Genomic DNA, 20,565 nt, shown 5'->3' on the forward strand with positions numbered 1-20,565 from the left:
GTGGAAAAAACAATGCTTGAAAGGTGGCTATTTCCATATACTTTCATTAGAACAGCCAGAGCAACAAATCTTTCATCCTTCCCAGGCTGCTGTGCTGTGGACCATGTCCCGTTCTCGCACAGACACAAACACCACTCATCTATATAGTATAAAAGAGATTAAAATAGCATGTCTTCATCTGCAAAATGAGAAAAGTAAATGGGAATAGACAAGCAAGGATCTCTTTATTCAGCAAAGTCTGGTGCCCTTTCAGAGCCAGACATGCTGACTTTCCCAAACAAAACCACTTCACACCACTGAGTATTTCAGAGTAATCCTGGGACACAACTGAAGTGTGTTCTGCTCCTGGCTTTGAAGGCAGAACGACTGACCAGGCTGCAGAGCCTTTCTTACTGCTGAGGGCAAGGTGCCAGAAGAACTTCGACTGGCAGATTCCACAGGTGCACAGGCTGGAAGAACTGGGTTTCTGCCTGAAAGTGGTACCAACTTGATGTGGGGTGTTTAAGAACTCTAACTACCACATTACACAGTGCCATCTACATGTTCATTTTCAGAACAGGAGCACATGTGAGGGAAAGCCAGTGCATGTGAAGCGCTTGTGCCCTGAGCAAAACTCACCAGTGCAGAGGGCAGGTGACCACAAACCACTGAGAAACCACAATCTGAATACATGTGAGCTTGAGCAGCAAATGGCTTTCCAAGAGGATGGCACCAGGGTCACTGCTGCCCAGATGTCTGCTAACCTGAAGCTTGTATTTATTCAAGAGACTTGCAACTTGTCACGAGTATTCCTCATGCAGAACTCAGCACTGTTTTCACATGCAGGCTGTGGTTGTTGCACAGCAAATGACTGCCAGAGCCTGTGTGAAGGCTCTGTTGATTTGCAGCTCTTTGCTGAATGGCACCATGATGGGAGTGTGTTTCTCTTCCCTGTGGCTGGTGTGTGGTCAAACAGAGAATTATGTGTGGCTGTAGCAGAACTGTTTGCTTCGTGTTCACAGGTACAGCGTGACCAGGGGCTGGCAGCTCCTCTGGCTCTGCACTGGCCTCTTCCCACCCAGCAAGTCACTGCTCAAACATGCCCAGAAGTTCATAGAGACACGTCAGAAAGAAACGCTGGCCCCAGCGTGCCGTCGGAGGATTCAGACAGTAATGAGGTAAATGATCTGGCAGATAACCAGCTCAAAGTGTTCAAAAATCAACAGTCAGGCTCCAAAAACCACAAGGGCTAAAATAATGCGACTCTTACTTTCCTTTCCCTCTTTACAGCCTCTTTTTTATAAGTGATAATTATTTTTAACTCTTTATGGGCTTTGAACCACTAAAGGTGATCTGTGTCACAGTTTCACTTTTTTCTTTCACAGAGTCAGCAGCATTTTTAAAAAGTTCAAGTTCATCATCACACATAATCACTTGGCTCCCAGAGCTGGGTATTTCAAACCTGAGTGTTTCAAACACGGCATGCAGCTTGAAATGACACCACTGATGACGTCCTGACCTTACTTTTCTTTGGTGAGGCAGCACGTCCTAGTTTCTCTTGCATGTGCCTGAGGATTAGTCTGGAGTTTGTTGACTCTCAGTAGCAAAGAGCTGCACACATGCAGCTAAAAATACAATAGTATGTTTTACTCATAGTGGAGGGACACCTCTAAAGTCATTGCTAGCTGCACAGTGCTACTATGGCTCTGTTGGTTTTCTGATGGTGAAGTAAAGCAGACCCATGGTGGGAGGAGAAGATCAATACAATCGATTCTTCTCTTTGAAGAAATCCAAATGAGCAAAGCCCTGACACTGACCTGGCTCAGAGCAAGGCACTTTTCCATCCACTTGGCATTACCTGAGCCTGGTGAGGGTTGAAGCAACATGGCCCCCAAACCACAGTGCTTCCTGAGCTTCTGAATAACTTGTTGTTCTAATGGACAACAGAGAGAATAGAAGGGCTACCCGGATTTCAGGAAGGATCAACTGACCTGTAGGGGGAAGGTTTCCCTAGATTCCTCCAGGCACTGGAATTACCCAGCTTAGTACTCTGAGAACAGAGTTTGGCATCAAGGTTGACTCCAGCCTCCTCTCTTTTGATGATGCTGTGATTTACCACCTGCTTGCCACAGACCTCATCAGTAAAGAAGCTGCTCAATGATTTCTCCTTGCAGCTCCTCCATCCTCCCCTCTCTCAGGCTGAGCCCCATGTTTGGTCTGTGAGCCCTGTGGGTCAGGCTCTAAGGGAATGCTAACACAATGGATAACCCCCTTGCAGTGCATGGATTTTGGCACTGCTGAGGAAATGACACCACACACTGAACTCGCCTTTGAAGTCCCTGAAAAATGCATGGCAAGGAATGCTATTCATTGTTTATTTCTATGGAGAAGACTTGAAAATTCCTGCCTCCCTATATCATGTGCTATTCATGTTCTAAGCCCTGTTGAGCTTTACAGAGCTGCTTTTGAGAGGGAAAACAGGGAGGGGAAAGCAGAATGGGCTGTTTGGGAGGAGAATTCTATTTGCTAAACTTCCCCAGATCTGGAGCTTGGGGGATGGGAAGAGGAACGAAGGCAAATCTTGTCTTCTAAGCACAGTTCTTTTCATAAGATTAAACCTGCACCTGTTTAGAACAGCATAGAATAGCATAGCACAGAATAGAATAGAACAGAAAAGACTTTCAGTTGGAAGGAACCTTCAACAATCATCCAGCTGAACTTCTCCCTATAAGTAACCTGCTCTCTTTGGAAAGGGGAGGGCAGTCAGCTCAAAGGACTGACCTATGATACATTCAGGGGAGGCCAACTGAGCCCTGGGGTACATACTTTTTTCCTCCATAAACAGCTTTACAGCTCCATCCCCAGAATCCTGGCCACTGATCTCACCTTGGCAATGAATTCCTAGCTCAGGCTGCAAAAAGAGGTGGCCCTGTGCCTCTCCAGCCAAGCTGCTGCACTTCCTTGAGCTGCTTGTGATGCCAGTTCAGGAACAGGTGACTGAGCAGGGAAGGTCCACACTCCGTACAATACCTGCACACACTGTTCAGCTTGGCTGAACAGTCAGGTTTTCCTTCTCCAAATGAAACTGCTACTTTATTGAATGGAAAAAAATATTAGTGTTCAACTCTACACAACCGAAGCTGGATCCAGACTAAGCTCTTCCTGAGAGACTGACCCAGTGTGAGAGGAGTTTGGCCCATAAGTTACAGTGTACAAAACTCTGAACAGCCTGCTCTGTGCCACCGAGGGTAGGAATATACCAGCTCCAGGAGTTAACATGCTAGATTTTTCCTCACTTTAACTGTGTCAAGGTTTTGGCATGACTCAGACTTCAGGGCCAGTTCCTTTGCTTTAAAAAGCAGCTCTGCTCTGAGGTATAATTTCAAAGAACTGGGTTTGTACAGCTTAGCAGCTCCTGAGTCAATGATTGCACTCCAGCTCTTATATAAAACACTTTCAGGAGCCCTCCAAACCTTTTTGGTACTTGCCTTCTGTGCTTTAAGTAATTTTGAATCTGAATACATCTTTTCCTGATGCAAGAATTAAATAAAATGTATTTCTCCTTGTAGTCATTATCTTCACACTTCGGTAAGGAAAAATGCTGCTGAATCTATAGAAGGGGCAATGGTACTGGCTAGGAAGGTGCCTTGTTCATGTAATCTTGTTGCTGAGTAGAATACACTTTTAATATATTTTCTAATAAGACTCTCAGTTTCTTGCTGTTAATATACTGAATTTCACTTGGGTGAAGGTCCATTGGAGCCCATCCTACCACACAGCACCAGCATTTTGAGTGGAGTCTGTTGTTCAGCTGGAATACTGTTGTTCAGCTCCTCAATGATTAAACATCCAGCACTGATCTCTCTTATGATGGTGATGGTATTTTCCAGGAGTGGCTGCAGGAAGTGGGCACCTCATCCTGTGGAGGTTGAGGCCATCTTACAGAACAACACTAAGATCTCACACAAGATTTGCTTCCCCAATGAAACACAACAGGTGAGCACTTACTGGTTTTCCCAGCCTTGACCATTTTTCCAGCCATGATGTGTTCACCCAGGAGCATGTTTGAAGACAGTCAGTGCTCTTACTTCTTCCTCTCTAACAAGAGTCTTGTTATCTCATAGACATTTGATGTGGGAACAAACACCAAAATCCGGACGCTGTGTCAGAACATCGCTTCCAAATTGCAGCTGAGCTCCTGGGAAGGTTTCAGCCTCTTTGTGAAGATTGCAGACAAGGTAACTCTTCTCAACTGTGGCCAGACTCTCCCTCCTCTCTTACTTATTTACCAGACTACCTAAACAACCACATGAAGCCAAAGACCAGAGCAGGTCATTACTGCTTCTGTCTTACTGTGTCTTACCTAGACTCAAACTTTTAGCACCAGACAATTATTTTAAATCTCTTGAAGGGGCTGGATGGAGATGCGAGTTTCTATCAGCCTGCCAATACTTAGGTGGTACTAAAAGCAGAGAAGACATGGGCTTTCTAGCAGCTGCTGGGATTGCTGCAAGTTGGATGTTGCCTAGTGCTGGATTCAGCCCTTTTCCACTCAGGCTTTTCCCAGGAGTTGTGCTGCACATATACAGTGCCCACTGGGATTAAGGAGAGCGAGGGCAACCAGCACCAGTTGATTGCTCTCTAGCTTGTCAGGAGCTTGCCTTGCTTGAACTGAAGCTTGGTCTGGCTGCCTTGCTGAGAGGTCCCTTCTCTCTGGAACTCTGATCAAGGCAAAAGTAGCAGTGAGCCCAAGCACAGGGAGTTTCTGATGTGCTGCCTTCCTGAAGAGGGGAACCCAGTATGTGACAATATTTTACAAAGAGGAGATGGCTGAGAACAAGGTAGGCATCTTCAGCTTGACTTCAATAAGCAGCTTCGAAAGCAAAAAGAAAAACAGGATGCAATAAAAGTCCCCATACAAAATGTAAATAAACTGAACCTTCCTTCTCCTATTTCTCTACTTCTTTCCCCTTCCCTCTGTCTTTTCTGCCGTAATTCTGCCCTCTTACTGTAAACAGGGAAAGAAAATTCAGCCTGATATTTGGGTATGTTGGCACTGGCAGTATTTTATATGATGTGCTAAGCCCTCCTTTCTCTCCTCCATTGCTTGGCCCCTGCAGGTGATCAGTCAGAACGAAGCAGACTACTTCTTTGACTCACTAAGGCAGGTGACAGACTGGAACAGGAGGAACAAACCAGGGAAAGATGGTAAGGAGAATCCCAGCATGACAAGAAGCTGCATGACATGCTGTGTTGTACTGGGAAAGAGCAGATTTATCCAGTAGGATTCACTCCATCTTGGGAAGTGTTTAGCAGAGTCTTTTTATACCATTTTTGTTTGTACACATGGTTACTGCCTGCACCAGCAGCAAGTGACCCAATGCAGCCAAGCAGAAACACTGCAGCATCTCTGTGTGGGGATCTCTCCAGAAACTTTAAATTGGTAACAAAGATTTTTTGACCAAAAATCTTTTGGTGTATCCAAAACACACCGCTGGATACACACAAGTTATACAGGTTGATCCTCAAGTATTAAGCATCAGCCAACAAATGTAAATAGGTTCTTCATGGTGTCACTTACATTCCTTGGGTTGTCAGAAAATTTTTAACCAGATTATTACCTGGTGATACCCAAGCACAAGTTACGTTGTCAGGGAAACAGCCATTAGAATAAAACAATGTAATACTGATAACAGCAATTCCTTGCACTTAGCCCCCCCCCATGTATAACATACATTTTGAAATCTACATCAAACTCCACTCAAACTTCTTATCAATTTATCCTGATCTTTGCTTATTTCAGGACAGCTGAGGTTCAATTTCCTGAAGCTCTGTCGATGTATCTAAGACTTTCTAACTTCTCTCCCCACAGCTGATGCAGCTGCTAGGAGCTCCAAAAACCACAGCATAAAGATGTGGGTCCACTAAATCACAATTTGTTTGTGTAAGCACAGCCATCAGGGAATGTACTTGCATCAGTGTACCAGAGTTCAGGTGTGCTGCACACCAGCAGGCAGCTGTCATGAGCACCAAGGAATAACAAACACTCCATGGCTGGCACCCTCACCTTCTCCTTCATCTCTGGAGAGCCCACATCTCAGATCACTGTGTGAGCAGTGTCCAGGAACTGACAACTAATCACTTTCTTGGTCATCTAAAATGGCTTTTTGTATTTTTTTTGGGTAGCAATTTTGTTTGTTACTATTAAAACCAGAATTACTTTTCTGAAGAAACTCACAAGGCCATTTAAAAACTGCAGAACTGCCAATGACACAGAGAACACTAATAAGATCTGGTTTCCTTAGGGACTGCTATGTCTGTGGCATACGAGGTGTACTTCATGAGAAAGCTGTGGCTGAATGTCACTCCTGGGAAGGACCTGCAAGCTGATACCATTTTCCACTACCACCAGGTAAGCAGCTCCCTAAAGCACAGATATGGTGTGATCCCAGAAACACTCCTGAGAAAGTATTACTGTCTCCCTCCCCAAGGCCTGCATTATAGAGCCTCCAGAGGAATGCCTCCAGAAGGCACAGCTCAGCCTCAGAAGCAGATTTATTTCTCACAGTGTTCACACCTTAGCTATGATACGAGCACAGCTCCCTTACCCAACTGTTCCGTGGAGATGCTTGTCTTGCTCCACAAATTGTACAGAGAATGACAGAAAGTTCTGAGTTGTAAAGGACCTTTAAAGATCAACCCCAAATTTCTCAGGATGTCCTTGGACTGTGTTTGGCAAGACTCACATCCTGACCTTACAGATTTAGAATGTTTAAGTCAGTATTTGCTTCAGCCCATTGTGCCTGAATTCAGAGCTGGTCTCTTCCAGGAGCTGCCAAAGTACCTTAGAGGTTACCATAAGTGTTCCAAGGATGAAGCTGTCCAGCTGGCAGGGCTGATTTATAAAGTGCGTTTCAATAATGACCGCGCACAGCTGGCAACCATCCCCAAAATCCTGAAGGAGCTGGTGCCAGACAATCTGCTCCGAGCAGTCTCACCAGATGAGTGGAAGAAGGTAAGAACATCAGCTTTCCTTGGTCATACTATTTATAGAGAGCTTTAGGAGAGAAGATAGACATCGAGCCACTTTACATTTTTGAACTGACAGTCTCTGAAAGCACTATGGAGGGATGCTACTGGATATTGCTGGGTTTGCCAGCAGGAGAGTGAGTCTATTTGCCTCTTACAATCCTCATTTTGTGTCCTCTCTACCAAAGCTCTGAAAGATATCTGCAGGCCTGGATGACTTGATTTGAGATGTGCATCTTTCTTGAAGATAGTAAGCTACTTCCAGTGCTCAGAATAAGAGTTAGAGACAGGGAAATCAGTGATGGGACTGGGAATTTGAGGATATTGGACAAAACCAGAAAATTAAGCTGTGTAATAAAGTATTTCATAGTTTGGCACCAAATAAAATTCCTTGCACCATGTGCATGCTACTTACAGAAAAGGCTCTTTTATCCATGAAAAGGCAAGGAAGTTTCAGCAGGTACTTCTTACTTAGTCCACTGAGGAAGACACAGGACACTATTTCAAATGACCCTACATGTTTCAGCAGAAGATGTGATACATGTCTGTGGGTGATGAACACTGCCTTTCTTTTGTTTCATCCTACATTGCCACTCTGACCTGAAGTCCATTCCCTGGGGCTGCTGGGCTTCCTTCACCCAACACATGAATAAGAAAAGCTGGGGATTCTGGCTCTCCCTTGCCTCAGGGCAGGCAGGATCCTTACATTTTCACAGTCTTCTGTTGCTGTGGGGAAAAAAAACCCGTGATCTTGGTGATGATCTGGTGCTGTCTTTAGTGCTAATGCTGGGCACTGGAAATCTGCCTGTCTCCCAACTGAACAGGCCTTGTATCTGCTTTTCCTAAACAGAGCATTACTGCAGCATATAGTAAACATGAGGGAAAAACTGTGGATGAGGCCAAGATTGCCTTCTTGAAAACGATACACCGGTGGCCAACATTTGGATCAGCCTTTTTTGAGGTGAAGGTAGGTTTGAAGGCCTGTGTGATCAGATTTGGGAGTAGATCAGTACTAGGGGATACAGACTGACTATAATTCCATATCTGCATAAGTGAAAATACATTAGAAAGCTGAGTTCCTGTGATCTGTTGAGGAAAATTCAGTTCCTTCAAAGTGAGGAGATGGGTTCTTTATCCATTCTGAACTATGTCTGCTGTTTACTGGCTATGTTGCTGTTCCAGTTGTAATAGCTATATTAGAGGTGTGTAGTAGCAGTAGGGGGTTAGTTGCATGGATGCTTAATTGTCCTGTCATCACCCTCCACAACAAAATGCTGCCAAATCTTGTCTCTCTGGGGACTCTTCCCTTAGAACAGAACTGTATTAATTCCTCTCATTCTGGAGAGGATACCTCCCAAGAATCATTTCCCACTTGCTACCTTTAATTTCTCCTTGCTGGGCTCTTAACTTCCCTTAACTGGTTTGCAACCAACCATCAAGCCTGTTATCAGTGCAGTAAATAATGGACCTGATTCTGCTTTCATGCAGCAGTTGCTCAAGTCATCGATATAGGGCCAAAAGGTTTCAGTGTTCATTTTGGGAAAGAGAACAAGCAGCACTGGACACTATTAAAGGTCACTGTGCACCTCATACAGATAATTTCTTCATTTTCTGCTTATCTTTCTGTGTTACTTGTTCACAGCAAGCCTCGGAGCCAAATTTCCCAGAGATTGTGCTGATTGCAATCAACAAGCAAGGAGTCTCACTGATACACCAGAAGACAAAGGTAACAATTGCTTCTCATGAGTCCATGGAAGGAAGGATCTAACTGACTGTGCTAATTTAGGGACAGCAACAGGACCTTGTCCAGGAATGATAAGAGAGGACAGAGGCCCTCTATTAATTTTTTGTGTGAAAACAGAAGAAAATTTCACTGCCTCAAATTACTTCTTTGCAGTTTCTACACTGGAAAAGAAACAGTGTAGAGCATCTCTGCAAAGAGACATGGGAATCATGATGCACCTGAGCAAGGTGGTAAGATGGATGTGCAAGATCAGTCAGATGGATGGGCAGTGCACCTGCTTCAAGAAAAGTGTTTTGCAGGAAGCCTAGGTGTGTCTAAAAGCTCAGGCTGAATGGCAGTGTTTAGCTGCTGCCTAACCCCAACACTCTGGCCTTACCAAGTTCCCAGGAAAAGGGAATATCACTATTTCCTTTCAATAATGAAACAACTATCCAGTGAGTTTTAGATTATTGTAAATATAATGGCAGTGTGCTAAGGCAAAGGTCAATATATAATGAAAGGAAGTCTCACTAGTGTGATTAAGATTCACCTGCCTGGTGAAAATACAATATAACACTAGTTTAGATACAAGAACTACCTTGATCCACTGCATTTATAAATGAAGTGGGAAAGAAAAAGAATGCTCTGGCTCTACTGGTTTTCTTATGTAACAGCTTGTTTTCATTTGAGAAATGTTCTGTAGTTCAATTTGTTTCCCCTTACAGGATATTTTAACAGTCTACCCATTCAATAAAATCTCCAACTGGAGCAGTGGGAGCACATACTTTCACATGACAATAGGGAACCTGGTACGAGGAAACCGGCTCTTATGTGAGACATCTCTGGTAAGAAGAGTTTCCTCAACTTGGACAAAACAACCTCCTGATTTTTCCATTACATCCAGAATTGGTACAAAAGAAGGGAGCCAAAACAGATAAATACCACTGCAGATACAAAAAGCATTCGCTGCTGTGTCAATAAAATTGCCATTTGGAACTGGTTCCATGCTATATCATGCTATCTGATGCAAAGATTTAAGACACAGGACACAATGAAAATAGTAATTTCCCAAATTCTTCCCCTACATCAAAATTCTATCCACCTGAGACATCAAGACTGAAAAACTATGTAAGAGGCTTTTTGTCTTGCATGTCTGCCTCCACCTATGCAGGAAAGCCAGCCTTGTAAGACTTTATACTTTCCAATGATTGGTACCAACTTTTTAACAACTGGCTTCAGACTGTCCAGAGGCTCAAAGAAGTATTACTGTATTAATATTTAATGGTAGGTTTGTAAAGGTAACAAAAACATTTGTAGGCTAACTTCTCTGACACAAAAGCCTGGATCCTTAAATACAAGAATCTTAGAGTACAAGTCAAGCTATAGAGTGAATACCCAGGTGACAGCAGAGCTATGCTCTGTAAAGTTTTGGAAATCTATGAAGAGTAGAAATAGGTAAGTCATTACTAAAACAGTGACAGCTATTGAAAGAGATGTTCATGCAGGGAAGAACCTAAAAAGAAGATAAACCAGGGAGGAAATTCTAGTTATTTTTACTTCTGGAGCTCTCAGAGAGATTTAAGACTTTTTTCTTTCCTGACAGGGTTACAAAATGGATGACCTGTTAACATCCTACGTACACCTGCTCATGAATGCTGTAAACAAGCAAAAGAACCTCCCAGCCTGAGAGTGGGGATAGAACCCATGACCTGTGTTTGTGCCAAACTACCTGTAATGTCATCTCTCATAAGAAATGCCATTTAAAAAAAATATTAATCTTGGTGATCAGTCTTCTGGTCACACACTGGAAGAACTGAGTTGCTGAAATATTACTATGAGAGAAGCTCAAGTGAGCATGTGCTTTCAAACATCTGTAACACTTGTCTGTCTTAGATGTAGTATGAGAATTCCATTCAGATTTTGGATTAGATGGACTTTAATGTTATATGGGAGTGGGGGAACCCTATGAGGACCTCTCATGATAGCCTGAATCTCCTCCATTCAAAGAAAGACATACATTAACAGTTGTCTTCCTTTTGGAAAGAATGACCCTTGTTGTATATGCTCTTACCAAATGCATAAACTCCATGCTTCTTTGGAAACAAAAGTAATTTTTTTTTCTCCCACTGGAAATTCTAAGAGTGGAGAAATGCCCCTTCAGTAGTAGATAACTGGGTCCATTACTTTTAGTTGCTCCTATTTCAATTTATAGATGTACTATTCAGTGCAAATCAGAATTGAAGAACTCAGTCTAACAAACATCTGTTGAAAAGAGACTTTTCTACTCTATAAAAATGTTCTCAACTTGAAGTTATGCAGACATTCCTTTATGAGACAAGAATAGCTTTAATTTCTCCTGATTCTGTTTCCTGTTTAGCAGACAGTTTGAGTGGTAAAACTTGATTCAGCTCTTATGTTCATCTCTCAGACCTTTGTAGACACACAGCTCTGGTCCCATAGCAACCAGAGTGTGCTGAGTGTCTGAAGCAGATATGCACTGTGGTGGGAGTAAGCTTGGATGATCCCCCTCAGAGAAAAAGTACTTCTCTCTTGCTCACAGTGAAACATGGACGTGTCTTAAAGCATTTACACCGAATTCCTTGAGACACAATCTGGCAGTGCTGGAAAAGCAGCTCTGCCTGATCTCTCAGCTTTGCCAATGGATGCACAAAGGGTCGGTCCCTCAGACGTGTGTGTGTGTGAAATTCAAACACTGATGGGATTTTTGTTCATGGGTGGCAGGGAAGAGCCCTACTCTGTGCATCTAAACGAGTGCCACACCTGTCAGAATAGTGATCCTTTTGCAAGCAATTAGACACTCCTGCTGTAATGTCCATTGCTGGCAATGGAAACACTGGAAATTCATTACTTGGAGTGGTTTTGATCTAACTGGCTATAAGTGAGAAGCGTTCAATAATTCACCTGTACAGAAAGAAATTCTGCAGCCAAACTGTACTGTTCTTGGTTTTTAAATAAAGATTGCAGAAAATCAACCTCAATGTCTTTTTCTTAACAAGAAACTTGAGTATTTGCTCTAGATCCATGTAACTTAAATCTGTCAAATATCTACTACAGCCTGTAAATGATCATAGCATCCCGTCTGTGTACAAACACATTTTGTACAACACAGCCTCTAAAAGGATAATACCCCTTTCTGCACATCCTTATCAACCAACATATCACCACAGAAGCAGCACAGATCTAAAACATGAACTCACCACAACAGTGTTTCAGGCCTGGGCAATCCCCAGGGTTCCTCAGAGTTGGTAATGCTCTCTGGTTCATCATTGCAAATGTAGTATATTTTTTTAACTGTACATTATACAAATTTTTTATTTTTGTGTGTGTGTAAAGATTTAAAATGTATTACAGTTAACTTTATTATAGGAACATACAAAGATACGATATTACAACATTTCAATCCACAATCCCACTTTTTGGTTAGACAGCACATGTGTGATAAAATGAGAGCTCTACAGGATGCAGAACCTACACTGATCATCAAGGCCTGAACCAAGGCAGGTAGCTGCTAATTCTTTTCTCAGTCTCTAACACCCTCAGCACTTAATGGTGCTTTACAGACTAGTACAACCACATTTATTATGTTTGCCTGCAATCTATTCCTTCACCATCCAACCACTTCCGAAAAAAGCGTCAGTCATATCATCTAACACACACCACCTGACATCAGGAACCCTCTGTACCAAAGGCTGACCAATATTTGCCAACATTGCACAGACTGCTGTAAAAATAAACACCAGGATGCAAACCCTAGAGAGCAGAGTAGTTGCCATAAAGACAGACTGCAAGTGATTAGCATAGCCTCTGAATACAAACAAGCTTGGCACACTGTGCTTTCTAAAAGCAAAACCATTTTCAAGTGTACTCAGTTTATGTTAGTGATTTTAATTATGTAGAAGTAAGAATGTAAACTATAAATGCATGGAATGAGACAACAGCTTTTAGCAAGTGTAGGCTTCTGAGCCAAGTTCAACCTTGGTATAAATCTGTACTCTCCAGTGCTGTGATACTGAGGATGAATTTGGCTAGCAGGCCGATTTACAACAATGGAAAAAAGCATGCAGCTTATTTCTGACTGACACCTTGACTTTATTAAAAAAGAAAACAAACATGTCAGCCTATCAACACACTCAGGAGAACTCATGAGCCTGCACTATATTCTGCTTGGTTTTTAAAAAGCAGACTCACAGAAGTAGAGGAAGATGCATTTTTTAAAACTATTTATGTTATTTCTCCTACTCCTTCAATTCCCCTCTCCCACAAAAGGTATGGCAGTAATACACACTACTGTAACTCTGCACATTGCAGGCTATGGGCAACAGAAGTATAAGAAAAATAATTGTGAAAAATTAATACTTTAGGAGATACTAAGAGAATATCATCTTCCACTAATACAGAGATCAGGGATTACGATGATTTTTTTCCGCCCACTGATTTTCCAAAATGTCCTGATGATAAGGACATAATCCAAATCCTAGAGAACTGAATGGCTTATCAAAGAGAATGATACAAACTCTTCTTTGAGCTCTGAAGCTTAAAAGGTCTGCTGAATTTCTAGCATGAGACCAGGTAAGGAGCACACACTAATTCTCTACTTGCACTACAAAAGTAATTCCATTCACCTCCACATCCACAATTTTCCATTGCTGAACTTGAGTGGCCACTGAAAGAATATTACCTATTGCCTGCTAGTTACATAGTCCTTCCCTATTTACCAGGAATGTGCTGCTGGGTGTTCCTCCACCTCCTTCCCAGGAGGGATACACAGCTGCTCAGATTCAGCACAAGGCATAGCCTGGGACAGAGATTGCAGGAACAGACCAGAATCCTTTATGCTGAGGAGGATCTGCATAACCAACTGAGCTGAACCCAGAGCAGCACTTCTTGTGTTTCATGATGTGACAAAAATGCCAACAATAGGTTTACAGGATGGGTGTTTACAGTGGCCACACACTACTGCACCAAAAGACACATTCTTTGTGCCCTTAACTAAAAGTCCGTTTTAAGGCTAGTGAGAGAACAGCAAGTAGCCACGTGTTCTCCTAAAGCAATGACACAAGCAGCTGCTCTCACTGGAATCTACAGAGCTTGTGGCCAGGAGAGGAGAGAAGAGTTTGCTGTTAAACCTAGGCCATCCCCTCAGCAGTGTTACAGTGGATACAGTATAACACAGTTAAAAGTTAATGGTAACTTAGGGCAACAAAAAGCAAAGCAGAGGAGGCAAACTGAGTTAGCAAAGACAGGGAGGATCTAAGAGATGCTCTGATACGGGATTTGCATTGCACACAGTTAACCAGGGTTTCCCCCCACTGCTCTGCTATCAGGGGTGCAGTTCCATGGGTAGGAGATCCAGCAAGCATATTAACACAATTTTAAGGGAGATTATTGCCCCAATCCAGTTGCTGCTCACACATACAAGAAATGGGGAAACTTTAACTTCTTGCTAGCTAATTCACCTGGGGCTGCAGGGTGGTGCCTGGGCCCAACTGCTGTGTTCATTTGACCTACTAATCTACTCCCTTTTCAGAAGATTTAAATCATGCAAGGGACAGAAGTCCTCCAGTGCTTGTCAGCCTCACAGAAGGGGAGGCACAGTCTCAACTGTTCATGGAAAGGGATTTTGAGGTTGCTCAGCTTAGTTCACAAGAAAATATGGGGGCATGCCTCCAGAGGACTGAAGCTCACTGTGATTATACAGCGTGCAGGTGGGCTCAGGAGCAGCACTGATGATGGCTCACCCCTAAAGAAGTATCAAGAATGTTCAAAACCAGAACATTCCTCAGCACCTTGGGTTGTAGTAGCAGAGATAGTAGGACCACTGAAACTTCACTGGTGATAGGCAAAACTACAGAGCAGGACTATATGCTTGAGATGACACATTCATGACTGAGATCCTCTCTCTAAGTACACTCAGGTCTTAAGAAGAAAGGGGATGGGGAAATCTTATTTGGGTAAAAATTTTAAGAGAAGCACTTACTGGGTTTTTTTCTGCATAAGACCACTTTTGCTACAAACTGTAAACATTAGAAATGCCTTCGTGTAATTGGGCTTTCTGAAGCATGACCAACAAGCCTATATTCAGCTTGCAAATAAAGTGAGAACAGAGAAACTTAAGTGCCTAAAACTGGTACCATATTATCCATTTGATTTCCCTGTGCAGAAGAATAACCAAGGCTCCAGCCACACTGCCTCAAGAAATATTAGCTACACCAGTGGATAGGACATGCTTTGTGTTGACCAGCAGAAGCTCTAGTAGCCATGGAGTAGTAGAGAACATTAGTAGTAGAGTAGGGAAAATTAAAGAGTGTTAATTCTAATAGAATGTTTTGTTTCCCCATAGTCATCTCCTCATCATGGAGAACCCTGACATGGCCTTGACAACTGAAATCTCCTCAGTACTGAACAGGGAAGCAGCAAAGCAAACTTCTGCAGCTGTCCTAGCACTGGGCCTAAGACATACGAGCCAGCAGTGCAGATGCCATAGCTGTTGGTTCCTGAACCTTTCTAGTAAACCTACAAACCAGAAGGACTGTACAGCACCCATATATTCTCAGAAGGAAAATGGAGAAAGACCAGAACTTTTTGCATGTAGCAAACACCAACAACTTTCAGAATATTTGCCTAGGTACTAAAAAGCCTAAAAATTTCTGCCCCCACGGTAAGAAGAAAAATGCTGATACTTTATCTGAAAAAGAGCAAATCAGACATTTCTTCCAGCTCTACACTAAACCACTGTTTCCAAATTCCTTAGACTAAGAGGAATGGACAGAGAACCACAGTTCAACTGAGGAAGGAAAGATTGTGTACAATTCCACAAAGGCAAAAAGCGTTATTAGCAAATTAATAACCAGCCTGTAAACTGCTCAAGCACAAACCATACTCCTCTTTCTGCCAGTGTTAATAGACAACTGCTTGAGAAAAGGGATAGTCTAGATGCAAGCAATACTACCAGAAGCAGGGGAAGGGACTACTTATCTTTGGTGTCACTTCTTAGTAATTGCCTCTGTAATCAAGAGCTGCAGTGAGCAGCAGCTTTTGTAAGAGTGCAGTCAGGAGACTGACAGACCTGTTTAAGCAGAGTTTAAATCTAGAGCTTTGGGATGGGCCTTCTTGGATGCCAGCTCTGACAACTTCTTCAGGCGTTTCTTCAGCTCCAGAGGGAATTTCTCATAGCACTTCTTGCACACAGGTTTCATGTCGAACTCCACAAATTTATTCCTTTAACACAAAGAACAAGTTATTAAAATGGTATTTGCAAACCATATGCTTCACTAATTCAAACCTCCACGCATCTGCACTTATAAAACAACTCACTTCCTCATCTGGTGATGTGAGAACAGAGACTGGGTTCTTACCAGGGAACTTGAGTCTTTAGCACCCCTAGTTAAATAAGGAGTAAGATTTTGCTATATATTTGTATGTAACAATCTAGAATAATTTTTTTGTTATTGTAGAATGCAAGTGTCACTTCAAAGGTCCTCTCTGTGATGAATTAGAGCTCCTTGGTGGAGCCAACCCAGCATAGTAGGGTAAGGGTTTGAACCTGAGACAGGAGAGTGTAGGATTGCTTTTTTCCTGTCCCTCTTCTACATATCTGAGGCAAATAGCATATTACTTTATTTCAAACTAATCTGTGGAATATTAAATATTGTCATTGAGGGGAGCATGGAAATTTAAGGAGATATGGAGGCTGTGGGTTGTTCAGGACAGGCAGTTCCTCAAAGCTCAGAGCCTTCCCTCTGTACTGCTGAATGAGTTCTCCTCTTACCCAACCTTCTTACAGAACAGGTTAATAAACAAAAATAAATCAGAGAGGATGCTGAGTGTCAGCTCCCTTTTAATCCTGAAATCAGTGGAATTATAAGCACCTGCTCCCACAGAGAAGAGATATACTGCCCCTAAGAGAGCCTCTGGTTCATGGCTCCCCCAAGCTGATACCCTACCTTAGGGGTGAATGTCTCACATGGTCCAAAATATGAACACTGACTTACTTCAGTGTGAGCTTGATGTTGCAGGTGGAGCAGGAGAAGCAATTCACACACCAGGCCTTGTTAAGAGCTGACACCACTGCAAAAGCAAAAGCACAAAGTAAGAAGAAACTGCCAGATTATCTGAATTCAGATTTATGTCCAAATTCAAATGTCGCCAGATGTGAAAACAAACACTGGTGCCTTGCAACTGTGGGACTGCAACAGCTGCACTAACAAATGGAGAGAGGACAGCAACCCAAAACAAGGAGAGAACAAATCTTACCATCTCCCTCTATCACGTGGCTGCAGTTGTAGCAAACATCTCCAAAGAGCTGCACAGAAAAAGAAATAAGAACAGGAACTCATGTTGCTGACTGCTCATGCTCCCCACATTACGCAGCTGGTGTGAACATCAAATCCTAATAATCAAAGAATTCCCAGATGCTGCAGTGGTCCCCAAATATACCAATTTAAATCTTCTGAATAACTTCTCATACACTTGCCAAATAGTCTATGTTCCTTTGGATCTCATACCACTAAATACTACAAAACCTTTTTTGTTGATGCCTCACACTCTACCACTGTTATGGGATCTTAAAGTCCTGTATATGTGGCAATTGGAGAAGAAAGGTTCAGTACAGTATGATGCTTACTGTAGACAAACATCTCCTGATGCTCAACTATAAATACCAAAATAAAACGTAGAGCTTCTATCAAAACAGTAACACTTACCTCATTTATCTGACAGAAGAAAATACCAAACTCATAGCTGTTCCATAGAATCATACAGAAAAAACAGAGTTTGATTGGCTTTTGAAACATAGTTTCCCATGCTTTAGACAACATAACAGTTGTCTCAGGCCCATGGAAGAAAGTATTATCAAAGATGGCCACACAAATAGTTTAGAAGTACAATTACAGGGATTTTAATCACAACCCATGGTCAGTTCTTTTTTGACAATGGCACAAATTAAAATCAGTATCCCCAAGACATTTCTATTCTGTTCTCAACATTGCTTTTCCATCTATCAAGAAAAACTACTTTTTTCTGTTAAATCTCACAAATTTCTTAATATTGCATTGCCTCTACAAATTCAGGTTACGCAAAATCTGCAGCGTTGCATATTAAAATGCAAAAAAGCATTTGCCAGTCAGAGCAAGTACCTCCAGCACAGATGGCAGAATTTACCTGGTTATAGTGAGTTTCACAATAAGCCAGTCCTTTTTTCTCATAGTGTCGGTGCCCCAAGAATGGCTTCTCACATTTGGCACAAACAAAATGCTGTAGAAGAAAAAAAGACATTCCAGGGCAGAAAAAGTGAGTTTCTCATCACCAGGGAAAAACTTACACGGCTACAAATTATGGCTTAATACATGACACTTAATGGTTTGGGCTGGAAGGGACCTTAAAGCCCATCTTGTTTTACCTGCTGCCACGAGCAGGGACACCTCCCACTAGCCCAGGCTGCTCCAAGCCCTGCCCAACCTGGCCTTGGACACTTCCAGGGATGGGGCAGCCACAGCTTCTCTGGGCAACCTGTTCCAGTGCCTCAGCACCAATTCTTCCTAACATCTAATCTAAATCTACTTCTTTCTGTTTAAAACTCTTGCCTCTTAATGCTTTAATGAAGCACAGACAGGAAAATCTTTACAGAAGCGAAAGAGGAGATATTTAGTCTCTATAGTAATTAAGAGTTGTATTAAAGATAGGTAGAAGACCTGCTGGAAGGACAATCATCTTGTGTTCTGTACTGATAGACTTGTGCATTATTATCTTGCTTGTTTCAGAGAAGAGAAACAGGAACATAAAACATATGAATACAGTTCAAATGAGCAGCAGCATCTCTCTCAGTTCAAGCCCTAGGAGGCTTAAATGACTGAAAACATAAATCACTAAAACACTTCCAAGCAAGTTGTGATGACTCAGCTGAAAGTTATAGAAACAATGAGCTGAAAAGGCAGTAGGAATTGCACTGGCTCTGTCTGCAGCAGGAATTCCAACACATTTATGTACCTGTTAACTGCAATTGGAAAGGACGTATCTTAAGTATATCATAGCAAATACAGAAATTTATTAGTAAGTAAATGCTGTGCAGTGAATCATATTCTGCAAGAGTCTTTACAATGCAACTCAGGCATTTTAAAAATAAGGTTATTACAGTAGCGAGAGCACAGCTTTCCTGATGGCCCTGCTGCACTCAGTCACACACAAAAGGTGAAGACAGTCTGAAACATAAGCAATTTGGTTTTGTCGGAATTCACACAGATCACCTCCATGTCTACAGCTTCCAAATAGCACTAGTCCTTTTCCAAACTGGCTCCTGGAGGAAGTTTCAGATTCAGAGAGGCCTCACCTCGACATGCCATTGCTTTCCCAGCGCGTTGACCACTCGCCCCTCGATGGGCCTGCGGCAGGCCCCGCAGATGGGGATCCCCATCTTGTCATGGCAGGGCAGGCAGTACAGCTCTCCCTTCAGCTCCCGGGCCTCGGCAGTCAGCTCCTTCCTGAAAACACAAACGTGCCCTGAAGCAAGAACACTAAGGGAAGCTCTTCAATGCCCAGGATGAAATTTCGGAAGACTAAACTGGAACATTAACTTAGGCAACAACTGCTACAAATGCAGTCATTAAGCTGGTGAAATACAATCCTTGTCAACTCATCTTTCTCAGACTGCCTTCTCAGTTTGCCAGACAAGAACTTATGTAGAGCATCATGTTTTCAGCTACACACCCTTGCAGAAATACAAGGCACACTTAGACATGGAACAATGCAGTGCCATGCTAAGATCTGAGCTGCCTCTGAATGGGAGAGCTCAGGTACAAGGACTATCCTAGCAGTGCTCAACACTGAGTTACCTAATTGTACTGTTACCCAGTCTAGGGCTGTACTGTGCCCCAACTATACTGCCTTTGTGGCAAAGTAATTCAGGTCAGACAGCGTGGTAATGGTCTGTGCCAGAACACTGACACAGCTCTTTTTTTTTTTCTATCCAGGAATTCAAAATGAAACAATTTTGAATAGCCTGATAACTGCTATCTTTGGACAACACTACTATGGCAATCTGCACACAGTCTTTCAGGTAAGTTCATCCCGAGGAAATATTTTCATTATAAAGTAGTGTAATTCAAGGTTAGAATAAGAGAACACTGAATGGCAAAAAAAACTAAAGCTTCTGTAGGCTTTCCAAATTTATTTCGATTTCTCCTCACCCAATTTCTGTTTGTTCAACAATGTGAAGGCAACAAAGTTCAGACCTTGGGAAGGACTGTGCTGCTGACTGAAGTGTTTGTCTCCTTTCTTTTTTGTCAGAGTTTACAGTATGAGAACATACCCACAGTGGGTGCAGTTGAAGTGATCTGGATGGTAGGAATCATTCCTAAACATCAGAGGCTGCTCATCAATTATCAAGTGGCACTTCTGACAGATGTACTTGCCCAGTCCCTTGGCTTTTTCACGGTTATGGCAGGGCCTGCACAGATGCCTGGTTGAACAAAGTAAAGGAAATAAAGTATTAAAAATGCTTTCTCTTAAAACAACATACAATGCATACTGTAGGAAGTACTTTATTAAACACAAGTGTCTTCCAAGGTCAGACTAAACATAATTCCCTCTGGTATCCAATATTTCACACCAGTTGCACAGAGAAGGATATGTGGATAGAGCAGTCACAGAGCTGTATTTCCTTAGAATACTCCTTCAACATTCACAGATTTACATCCCATATCACATAGTTATCCTTCCTAACACTTTAGATCTTTTCCAAGAGCTGGGCAAGGAAAGGTGGCAGCACCCTCTCTCTATTACTAACCATGGGATCCAAGCATAACAGAGGCATTACAGCA

At 42.5% G+C, this 20,565-nt stretch overlaps 2 protein-coding genes across 5 annotated transcripts in view; one reads left to right on the forward strand and one right to left on the reverse strand.

Moving 5' to 3' along the window:
• The window catches only part of MYO7B (myosin VIIB), a 51,057-nt gene extending 40,157 nt beyond the window's left edge, over positions 1–10,900 (forward strand). For all 3 annotated transcript variants that reach the window (XM_032697323.1, XM_032697324.1, XM_032697325.1), the window contains exons 40-49: positions 1,002–1,157; positions 3,870–3,975; positions 4,104–4,217; positions 5,100–5,187; positions 6,285–6,391; positions 6,809–6,994; positions 7,859–7,975; positions 8,651–8,734; positions 9,457–9,576; positions 10,335–10,900. In XM_032697323.1, coding sequence (XP_032553214.1) covers positions 1,002–1,157; positions 3,870–3,975; positions 4,104–4,217; positions 5,100–5,187; positions 6,285–6,391; positions 6,809–6,994; positions 7,859–7,975; positions 8,651–8,734; positions 9,457–9,576; positions 10,335–10,418 — 1,162 coding nt within the window. In that variant the 3' untranslated portion in view covers positions 10,419–10,900. The remainder of the gene's footprint in view (positions 1–1,001; positions 1,158–3,869; positions 3,976–4,103; positions 4,218–5,099; positions 5,188–6,284; positions 6,392–6,808; positions 6,995–7,858; positions 7,976–8,650; positions 8,735–9,456; positions 9,577–10,334) is intronic.
• The window catches only part of LIMS2 (LIM zinc finger domain containing 2), a 45,454-nt gene that overhangs the window by 1,063 nt on the left and 23,826 nt on the right, over positions 1–20,565 (reverse strand). Inside the window, exons 4-9 of one of the 2 annotated variants that reach the window (XR_004358739.1) lie at positions 20,055–20,204; positions 19,077–19,227; positions 17,912–18,004; positions 17,006–17,054; positions 16,744–16,819; positions 15,819–15,970 (exon numbers count right to left, since the gene is read on the reverse strand). Coding sequence is in view for 1 of the 2 variants with exons in the window: in XM_032697345.1 (XP_032553236.1) it covers positions 15,823–15,970; positions 16,744–16,819; positions 17,006–17,054; positions 17,912–18,004; positions 19,077–19,227; positions 20,055–20,204 (667 nt within the window). In the remaining variant the exon portion in view is untranslated. Of the gene's footprint in view, positions 1–12,048; positions 15,971–16,743; positions 16,820–17,005; positions 17,055–17,911; positions 18,005–19,076; positions 19,228–20,054; positions 20,205–20,565 lie in introns of those variants that run through there. The other variant, XM_032697345.1, reaches the window with a different exon arrangement.

The sequence above is a fragment of the Chiroxiphia lanceolata genome, chromosome 10, assembly GCF_009829145.1.
Source record: "Chiroxiphia lanceolata isolate bChiLan1 chromosome 10, bChiLan1.pri, whole genome shotgun sequence".
Lineage (NCBI taxonomy): Eukaryota > Metazoa > Chordata > Aves > Passeriformes > Pipridae > Chiroxiphia > Chiroxiphia lanceolata.